The 11,008-nt window shown below is 37.6% G+C and overlaps 1 protein-coding gene across 10 annotated transcripts in view; it reads left to right on the top strand.

Moving 5' to 3' along the window:
* CACNB2 (calcium voltage-gated channel auxiliary subunit beta 2) overlaps nt 1-11,008 on the top strand; it is a 245,716-nt gene that overhangs the window by 226,680 nt on the left and 8,028 nt on the right. For all 10 annotated transcript variants that reach the window (XM_021540992.3, XM_021540996.3, XM_021540993.3 and 7 more), the window contains 3 exons: nt 4,219-4,370; nt 5,120-5,215; nt 6,466-6,651. In XM_021540992.3, coding sequence (XP_021396667.1) covers nt 4,219-4,370; nt 5,120-5,215; nt 6,466-6,651 — 434 coding nt within the window. The remainder of the gene's footprint in view (nt 1-4,218; nt 4,371-5,119; nt 5,216-6,465; nt 6,652-11,008) is intronic.

Genomic DNA, 11,008 nt, shown 5'->3' on the forward strand with positions numbered 1-11,008 from the left:
TGTTTGTTTGTTTGTTTTTTGGTTTTTTTTGTGCAAGACCTTCTTGGTGGTTTTAAGGCACTGGGATAAAAACTACATTTTTTTTATCTTTCTCCTTTGTTACGGAAATCCAGATGTTGCCTTAAACTTCTCATTAATTATAGTAATGGAATTTAGTGGTTAATTATTTTTAAGTAACTATGTTTGTATAAAATGATTAGCATAAAATATGATGGCTACAGATAGCTGTTCTCCTTAATTTATATAATTATTTCAAAGATGTTGCTAAGATGTTGCTAATCATTTTCTATTGCATAGATTGACAGAGTTGTGTTCTTTCATTCCATATGTCTGTAATATCAGCAGCCCTGTTTAAAAAAAATATGTTTTGTCTCTGTGCCTGTTGCAGTTGAAATCATAATTTACCTATCTGTTTCAATGAACAAACAGAGCCACCTTGTCTCCACAGACAGGAGACAAGGTCAAATTTAATAGGCTATAAAAGTCATCCTGTGCCCAGTTGAGAGTATGTGAATTTCACTGCTCTTTGTGAAGATCAAAATTTCTTTGCTGCCTCTAAGCAGCAGTTTGTGCTTCACTTGGGCCTTTGCAGGCCAGATGCATGTCCATTGTGCATCTCATCCCTCTCATGGAACTGCTATTTCATCAGGGTCTTGCTGAAACAAATTGCTGACGTAGCCACTGCTCTGTCAAGCTGTGTCCTGGTGTCTCCTGGCTGCCACGGATGAGCCCAGGTTTGCAGGAGGGTTGTTTCTCCAGCTGTGTATCACTGAGATTGTTCCTGTCCCATAGCATTACATCAGTGGCCCTAAGTTCCACCACAGTTCATCATGCCAGTAGTGAATTGACAGAGTTAAAGTGTTGTTGTATACTTGCCTGTATTTTAGGTGAGATTATTGTAGTGAACTGGGAAAGATTTTTTTTCTTGGAATTCACTTGTGAAGTCCAATTGGTGTAAAGAATAATTATCTGCACCCATAATGGGATAAGTGATTTACTTGTCCTCTCATTGCACAGAATTTCTATTCAAGGCATAGTAGTGATATTGATAATTAATATTTGGAAGTAAGTTTAAATGTGCTATATTTAAAATTCTCTGGGAGATGTATACTTACTGTTTCTTAGAGCTGACTCCTTATTGTATGGAATAAATAGTTGAGTGCTCCTGTCATTTAAAATATGTTCACTTTCTGGTTACCAAGGAGACCATATTAAATAGATTGTAAGGGTCACTTTAAAATTTGGTAGTTGATTTCTGGGTTTAAGTGTTGTAGCTGGGTTGTCTGCATTTCATAATGATCATCACAGTAATTGTAATTATTTTTATGCCTTTCATTATGATTGGCAAATAGAATTTATTGGAGTTTAGTGATATAACTTCACTCTTATGCCTCTCCAGTACATAAGAAGGGACATTATTATAAATAGATGGTATTCATGGAGGTGGAAACATTGCAAAGCTATTACTGTGCTGCTTTGAAGAAACCCTACTGTCACTGTTCTCAGCTCCCTATTTTAACTACCAGTGACATTTGTGTTACTATCCCCACATGACTTTTTGAGTTATTTGCTTACTTTGGGCAAAAGTTTGAGAGAAAATTCATGTTGAATATCTTGTTGTGGAGGAATTTTTACAGGTAGAGAATTTGGTTTTTGAGATATTGCTAAAGAAAAATGAAAACCAAAGCAGTAGTAGTGGATAAAGCCTTTGTCATCTAAAAAGAGAAGTTCATATTATTTAATTGCAACAATCTTGTAAGTTGGAATTCAAACAAGATTTCAAGCAAAGTGAAGTTTTTCCAGAAGCTGAAGAAGTACTCTAAGGAACAGGAGATCAGAACCTCTTCAGTTATCCCTGTGGCATTTTCCCATCCATTCCTGACTGAAGAGGTAGAGGCTCATGTATTCATTCACCAGTCATGCAGTGGAGTTCCTTAAACTTTTCTCCTATACTCAAGTTAAGAAAAATAGGTACTGAAATACATTTTAATTGGCAAAAAAGATCTCTCTCCATCTTCAGACTCAAGTGGAAACTATTGGTTCATAGGACCATAATTACCTGCAGTTACTGCTGTGGGTGTGTTTCACAATAGAACATACCCTGAGGTAAACTCTGCCCTGGCAGAGGGCATTTCAGAAAGTATAGCAGGAAATCAAGTGCACAGAGATGTATTCTCTACTGGCAAAGTGCTGCAAGCAGTGTAGAAAATACTGCTTCCCAGACAAAATTACAATAAAATGGCAGACAGATTTTGCTGGTTATAAATTGTCTTGAACAAGAGTTTTTTAGCAATTTGAAATGGTCTTAATACATTAACTAATATTGTTATACTGACTGAAGTGTTGAGCCTTGTTTGAAATTGCAGGAAAGCATCTAAACTCATCATCAGAACAGTGTGACAAATTATCTCTGATACGTTTATTCTAGTTGTCATTTGAACTTAAATTAGGGATAGATTATTGAGTATCTTCTACTAAAACTCTAAGACAGTGGTATTCAGTAATTTCAGCAGTATCTCTATGCAACAAAGTTGTAGAAAATATAACTGTGAATGTGTCAAGGACCATCAGAACTTCTGTCTTAAAAAATGTGCTCCCAATTCAGACTGCAGTGGGACCACAGTGGTTTTATTGACCAGCAGCAAAGCATGCATCAATGTTTTCCATACCACACCGTGCACATCTCACAGTGTTCACTGCTGTAAAAGACTGATTGTATGTGCTCACCCAAAACTGCACATAATCACAAACAGTTGGAAGTGACCTCTAATCCAAACCAATGTCCACCTCCTCCAATAAAGGATATCATATATTTATTTTCTGATGACCATTTAGATGTTACTTTGTTTATAAAATGACCATAGCAGTCGCCTATTGATTTGGAACCAAAATACTAGCTGGGATGCCTTGCTCTCTCAGAAATTTTGCAACCTCTAAAAACCTCTAGTATCTGATTTATTCAGTTGCTAATCTGAATATATCAGTATCATCATATATCTCGAAAGAGACCATTTGATGTAGAAAACTCTCTCTCTAGCCACATCAGATAAGTTGTGTTTTCAAGCAAAAGTTAAGCTTTTGCCAGCATAATAGCTAAGAGGTCAATAATGTAATTTCAGGAAACTCACTATTACATTTTTGGTACCTCTTCTTGACCTTTAAGTCTCTGTTGGTTGTCTTCTAATATTTTCTCTGAATGGGTAGATATCTAATTTAGTTTTGCTTCATGAAGCATGCACAACCTTTAAAGGGAAACCTATATGAATTAATCTTGTCTGGCCCAGTGACTTCTTTTATAGACTTTCATAAATCACCCAGCTTCTCTAATTCCTCTGTGAAATCAGCCAATGTTAAGATTTGAGCAGGAAAATGTGATTTCATTTTAAAGATGATTTTGCTATTATAAGATGTAGTTTTGTTTCATTGGAGAATGAAGACAGTTTCTACACCACTTGTGAAAGCGGATGCAGCCCATCTGTCTTGGAGAGGCTTGCCCTGAAAAGTACTGCCAATCAGACAGGGGCTGAGGAGCTGGGAGCATGACTACCAGAAGAAAAGATTCTTTTCCTCTGGGAAAGTCAGCTTTCCACAGCTCCTGGTATTGTTAGAATACCATAGCATTATTTGGATTATTCAGTTATTTTCTCTTATAAACGTGTTTTACACATAATAGCCAAATTCTTAACATGGTACCATACTGAGGCCAGTAGAACAAAACCTGTTTTCCAGATCTTTGATAAGTTGAAGTAAATGGGAAAACAGTAATTTCTACTGTTACAGTAATCAGTATTTCCTAATGCCTATCTCAGGCACTCCAGCTTGAGCAAGCTGGTTACTGGGTAAGGGTGAAGTCTGAGCTGACACTATTTACATGTAGCAGCCTTGTGCCATATTCAGGTTGCTGTTTGATGCAGCAAGTATTCGTGCCCCTTTTTCTTACATTCATGGTCTGGGGTCATGTAAGATGGTGTTACCAGTATCTCTGCATCCTGGAACAGCAGGAATTGGTGAGGCAGAGAGGCAGGCAGTGCCTGCAAGGGCAGCAGAGCAGGGATGAAACACCCTAATTAATGCTGAATTCATTACCCTGCTGTGCCAGGGATGTGCAGGGATAACAATTCCTGCGACCAGAGAAGGAGCAACAACCAGTCTGCTATACTGTCACATTTCTTAAAGCTAATCACCTCTTAGTATTTTCTCTGATTTTCTACTTTGCAGCTGAAGTTCAAAGTGAAATTGAACGGATTTTTGAATTGGCCAGGACACTGCAGTTGGTAGTGCTTGATGCTGATACCATTAACCACCCAGCCCAATTGAGCAAAACCTCTCTGGCTCCCATTATAGTATACGTAAAGATTTCTTCTCCTAAGGTAAATATTTTAGATACCTTCATGTTCTTTCTGGTTTTTGGACTTGTTGTTTGTTTGTTTGTTTGTTTGTTTGGGGGGGAGACCTTATGCAGATATTCACATGTCCTCATTTAGGTTCAGAGCTATATATAGTTATTGCTTCCCTTTGGATAGTGAACCATTAATAATCAAAAAAGTATTTGACCTCTAGTATTAACCAAAACCTATTTTGGAAAAGATTCTGTAGCTCCAATGAGTTTTTGCATTGTAATTCCACTTTCAGTATCAATTACATAAGTAGTGGTCATGATTTGTTAAATCAAACTAATATGGAAATGAAAGAATGATTTTCAGTGAATGAGTATCAGACTGATTGCAAAACTTTAACATCTGATAATATACACTTTCACTGTGTGTAAAAAAAATGCACAGACCTTGTGCAAAGGCATTTGAATAAGAAAAAATAATTTGTGGAAAGAGCACTCAGGAAATCAATTTTAAAATTCAACTTAGGATAAAACAAAACCAGAAGCAGCAGAAAAAAAGACAGGAGTGGAACTTTTAGTACTTTGTAAAGGAAAGGAGATATTTGGATGTAAATGAAAATTAGCACATCCTGGATGAAGAAACATGGAAAATGTTCTTGAGGTCATCAAATGAAGAATTTGCTCTGCTCATGTGAGCAATTTCAAATGTAAACATTTTAAGTGGTTATATATGTATATTAAATCTGAGTCTGCTCACTTTTTTTAATGTCTTATTTTTAACAGGTTTTACAGAGGTTGATAAAATCTCGAGGGAAATCTCAGGCCAAACACCTTAATGTTCAGATGGTAGCAGCTGATAAACTGGCACAGTGTCCACCCGTGAGTTACTGTTAATTTATGTCTTGTCTCTGAAAGGTGCCTTTCTTTTCAAGCACGAAGTTAATTACATAATTTTCGGGAATGTTTGCCCTCTTCTGGCCACATTTAACTACTGCTTTTTGCAGAACACCTCCTGAGGTCTCGGGGTTCTGCTTTAGGGTGCAGGGGAAAAAGAGTACTAGTCACAGTCAGTTATTAGGATATGTGCCGGTACAGTCAGTGCTTCAGTAAACGGAACATTTGCTTTACTTGGGGAATTATTGGTTGAAAAATGAACCCTCTTAGTGGCTGTCCTCTATCTCTGGTGGTTTAGAGCTCCTCTGGGGCATCTGTCAACATGGCCCAACAGTGCTAATGTTCTTGGTCAGGGTTTTGCCAAAGAGCTGAGTGCTACTGCATAGCTGACAGCTCTGCAGCTCTTCTTCAGATGTGCAGTGAACCAAATTCTCTCAATTTCCACCTATAAAGTGGAGGTGATGACACCCCAACTGTGTTTTAAACCTGGCATGCATTGCTGCCTGCGTACTCAGCTGCCAAGTGTATGGGTAAAGAACCAGTTCAGTTCCAGATATAATTTGCCATAGTTACAGAGCTGAGTGAAGGGAATGTCTTCATCATTTAAGTTCAAGCTTCTCAGTTAACCAATGCTCAGGTGCTCAGGAAGTCACTGAAGAATGCTGGAGACCTGCATAGGCCCTCAAAGCTGCCTTCTGACCAGGGAGGAAATGGATAAAAGTCACCTCCTAACTTTAGGAGACTAAAATTAGACTGTATGACTAATCTCTTACCTAATATTTGTATGACACTTGGAAACTGAATGATCTGTATTCTTATGGTTGTTAGTCATTGGTCTTAGTTACCTTAGTTTTCTCTTAGTTACTCTACAAGGGGACTGAATCCCTTTATTGATATCCCATTTTTTCAATAGTTAATTGTTCAATATTTATCCCTTCTTTCTATTTATCCCTTCTTTCTGTGTATTGAAGATTTGTTCAAGCTAATTCTTCCTGTCTTCTTTGACTGTGCATTACTATGTGGAAGTCCAAGTGTAATATTAGTGCTAGTTATGATTATCATCTTTTGTATCTACTGCATTCAGAAAAACAAACAAACAAACAAAGAAGGTAAAATATCTTAATACAAGTACTAAAAATGTGGTTCATTTTTGATTAATGGAAAGCATGATCAATGCCTCTAGCTGATCTCCCTTTACCTGGTCATTATTCTCACTAAAACCTTTTCTTTATCAGGAAATGTTTGATGTAATTCTTGATGAGAACCAGCTTGAAGATGCTTGTGAGCACCTTGCTGACTATCTGGAAGCCTACTGGAAGGCCACACATCCACCTAGCAGCAATCCTCCTAACCAGCTTCTCACTCGCACACTTGCAACAGCCACTCTTCCTATTAGCCCGGGTCCAAATATTAATTTACAGGTACAGTTTTTATGCCATCTCTTATTTTTCTTCTGTCAACTTCTTCTCCGTCCAAAGCACAGAGTTAGACTTATTCTAGAATATGCTGCATATGTTTTCCAGCTGTGATAGATTGAGAGCTTTTTCAGCAGACATTCACCCATTTTCAGTATAAAAGGCAAATGCAAGCATGTTACTGTTATTGCTATTGTAGCCATAGTAGCATGTGTTTGTGTATTGACTAGGGGGCTGGTTTTGATTCCAAGGACTAAGCTGGCCTGACTTAAAACATATGTTGATGTGAAATGGAATACTTCAGGTTTTATTGTGCTCAGGACACTGCTGTGCCAGTAATATGTGTACCAGCCACAAGCATTTTTCTAGCTGGCCATGTGTAATCCAACAAGAGAAATAAAGCAAGACTGAGACTGTGCACATTCCAGCCTCTGGTACCTTCCTGACTGATGGGCACACTATGGCTAATAGGTAAATCCTGGCCCCAGAGGCCCTGCATGACAAACTGGGTTATGTACAGGGCAGATCCACAAATGTTTGAGGGAAATCTGTTCCTGTCTTCCCACAAGCTGTAGAGTTATAGAGGTTGAGGATTACTGATTATATTAGTAAAGACTCAAGGTCAAAGTGGCCCTTCCAGTGTTTCCTTTGTTCTTTTATTCATTGGCCATTGCTGTGAAAAGTACAGACTTCCTTCAAGCCAAACCCTTACGTCAAATCCAAGTCCTGCTGCATTGCACGTTGTGCAGAAAGACCTTGAGAGAGGCTCTGTGTTCTGAACAGCGAGAACACTCCAGTGAGCTGGCAAAAGCAGGCTTTATTCCTGCCTCTGCATTGATGTACCTGTTGATATGGGCATAGCATGTCCCCTCTCTTCTCCTTTGACTTTTGGTTTGTAAAAATTTATTGAGATGTTCAGCGTAAGGCAATGCTTTCCTTTGGATGTGTGTTACATGATATAAAATGAAGTGTTTAAACTACTTCACCTCTTCATTATAAGTAGTGAGTGACTCCTTGAGGCTGAGAAGTACACAGAGGAGGATAAAATAGACCTGTCCTAGATCAAATAAAGGCTTACTACATCTAAATTTCTACCTAAACTCAATATATGCCCATAAATTACATACATACGCAAGTTAGAATTCATAACTTTGGATTAAAAAAACACCTCCTTTTAGAAAATCAAAGGAAAAAATACATCTGCACCCAAGTTAAAATGCAAATAGTTGTGCTCTTCTTTTATGGTTTTGCAAAACAAGTTTTTGTGTCAAATAATTTATTTCTCATTAGAAAACCACAGACTTGACAGGTTTGTTCTTTAATAAGAAAAATTTCGTTAGGCATCTTGAAGGGCATCTCCTTCTCTTGCTTTCAAGCACAGTTTCAGGAAAAGAGATTGTAAGCTATAGCTCATTTCTGCCTTTTTTTCTGTCCTCAGAGCTGAAACACCTTGAAAAAATTGTGAGCTGGAAGAATTTCTGAGTATGAAATTCAGTATTGTTGTGTGTGCAGTCTTGCTAGATAAACTTTCTTTGCTTTGTAAACTTCTAAATTATTTTGCTCAAGTTTTTTGTATTTTTTTTTGAGTGTGGATTATAGCTCACATACTCATTGTATTAACCACATTCTCTGGAGGAACTATGCAGAGTTTTAATAACACTTTTCTGAATGCTGTACTGTCTCCTTACAAACTAACAGATTTTTATTTTAAGGACTAAAAATGTGGGTGTATTTGCAGTTTCAAAGTTTGTTTGTAGGTCTACTAATACAGAAGTGTGAATCAGCAGGGCTCCTTTATGGAGCATGAAACTTTTCTGTTCCTTTGGTTTAATTTTCCTACGATACATCTTCAGCTGACATCTCAAACCTGAGCTTGTCATTGCCTTGACACAGAGTGGGTCTATTTTTTAATGATGATGGCTGAACCCATTCTTTCAACAGTGTTAAGACCCTGTATTTAGAGAATTTAAAGTCTATGCCTTTGCTGTTTTTCTGGACTCCTCTACAGGGAAAAGCCACCAGTTGTTTGGTCTGGGGGAGCTATGTCTGCACTGCAGAGCATTGGAGTCATCCTCCCCTGGGGCCAATGTAGTGCCCCTTTACCATGAAACATATTTTGGGTTTGTGGTTTTTAAGTCCCCAGTGTACATTGTAAGGAGCGATTTGTGTTGCCAGCTGCCAGAGTAGCATTTTTACAGCATGAAGCTGCCTGTGTGCATTGCATGGCACGAGGTGCCTGAAGGTGTGGGGCATCCTGGGACAGTTTGAAATTAAATAGGCAAAGACCTTGTGTTTGTCTGAGGGAGAGCTTCGGAACAAACTTGTGTGGAAATAGTTGGCTAACTCCAAAAGGACTGGAGCAACCTCACACACATAGGGTGCAAGTGATCAGGGACCACTGGAAATAAGGAGCAAGGCAAAACCACTCAATGGACAAAGGCTTCTCTATCCTCTTTCAACACTGTAAAAACTTCTTTCCAAGAACCCCTACTTCTTTGAAAGAACAAACTGAGTACTGAAATAGGATTATCTCAATATTTTTAATTTTAAACAAAAAACCTCATGACATTGGGCCATAAAATTCCTGCACTGAAGAATCTATTCCAAATCAGAGCCCGAATTTGGTTATGAACCAAAAAAGCAGACTCTAATCTAGACTCAGACATTTACCTGCTCAATGTTGCTGTAATATTTAATGGAAGTTAGTGTCAACAAATTTTCCCATAAATCCCAACAGCCCTAACACTATTCTGAAATTGCAGGTATTGGTTCTAAATTTATTCATTGTGTTTCTTCACATGTGCTCATTATAGCACAGAAGATGCATCTGAGCTTGTAAGAGCAGCAGTGTTTCCAATGCAGGTTCAAATTTTGCATTTGTTCTCAAACCACAGCAGTGACAGATTTTATTAGTCATGATTATGTATAGGCACTTGTACTTGACTACATGAGAACTATAGGTTTTCACATGTACACTACGTTTATGTGCCTTAAAACCGGTCATGGTGATGAACTGATGAAAGTTGTGTTTACACATGCAAAGCAGGCATGTTTCTGCTTTGGATTCTTCTGCTTTTCTCTTAATTTAATTTACAATTCACCTCTGTTGAGTCATTCCCTTTCACCTTGATCAGATTTATTCATGTTTACAATTATAATCCTTTCTGGAAAATCAGAATCATCTTGAGAATCACAAAAGCAAGAACAAATAAGAAACTCGATCGCTGTGCCTGTTATCTTGTTCTCATCTATGCAGTTTGTTTCAAATTAGAAACCCATTTTGTCTCTCAGATGTTCACATTATAAAATGTTGTCTAGGAAAATTAAGATTCGTCAAATTTACCAAATTGCTGAATTGAAATATGATGCTTTTTATAAGTTTCCAAGTAAATACAGATTATTTTCCTTTCCAGTTTCCTGTAATTTTACTTTTTGGGTTGCTAGGAAACCCACCTGCCAGGATCTGTGGCTGAAGGACAAAATTTCCTCCTTCCCCTAGCTCTTTTCCACAAAACAGAAAGAGAGAAAGAAGATATGTCCATGAACTGCCCTGGGGGCAATCCTTATTTTTAGACAATTCTGAACATAGAAGGTCAAACTTAAGACTAACTTTGGTATTGAGAACAGTCTCACAAACAAATGCCTGTATAACTCGGGTAAAATCTACATTAATTTTGTGGCAGCAGAGATGATTTTGTCTTGACGTTCTTCATCTGATTTGAGAAGCATAATTCAATTTCAATATTGCTATTAAAATTTTTGCAATTAAGCCTGAAAAGTCCATAGCTGCGGTTTGGCAATAAAAGCAGGTTAATGTAATAAAACCCCCAAATGAGGTAAATAATGCCACTTGTTCATTTTGCAGTGATTTCAAAGCATTAATGCGAGTGAAGAGTAGGTTTATTGCCTGGTAATTTTTATTTCAGTCCTTTAATAGCAGTGGTGTGTTAGGAAATTTTGTATGTGATAATATCACTCTCCTCCTGCTTTTCTTGGCAATGGGCTGTATTCTCGAGCTCTTAAAATTATGAGGTCAATGTTTAATTTTTCATAACCAAGAAGAAATCAAATTATTGCTGAGAAAACAGAAGGTCAGTGATACTATTAGTATCATAATACAAACTTTATTCATACCAAATTCAATTGCATTTTTTTTCCTTAAAAAAAAACTTACTCTATAAGAGCCAAGGATTTGTACTTTGGTTATTTGCTGGAATCCACCTCCTCAGCCCTCTAAAATCACTTTCCCATAGCAGCTGTTTCCAGACACGCATCTGTAAACTCTCAAATTATATATGCCCTATCCTGGCATGATATTTCCTCTCAATTTCTCTGCAGTTTGTCCTGTTTCTGCATGCTCTCT

Source organism: Lonchura striata, chromosome 1, assembly GCF_046129695.1.
Source record: "Lonchura striata isolate bLonStr1 chromosome 1, bLonStr1.mat, whole genome shotgun sequence".
In the NCBI taxonomy this organism is placed as follows: domain Eukaryota; kingdom Metazoa; phylum Chordata; class Aves; order Passeriformes; family Estrildidae; genus Lonchura; species Lonchura striata.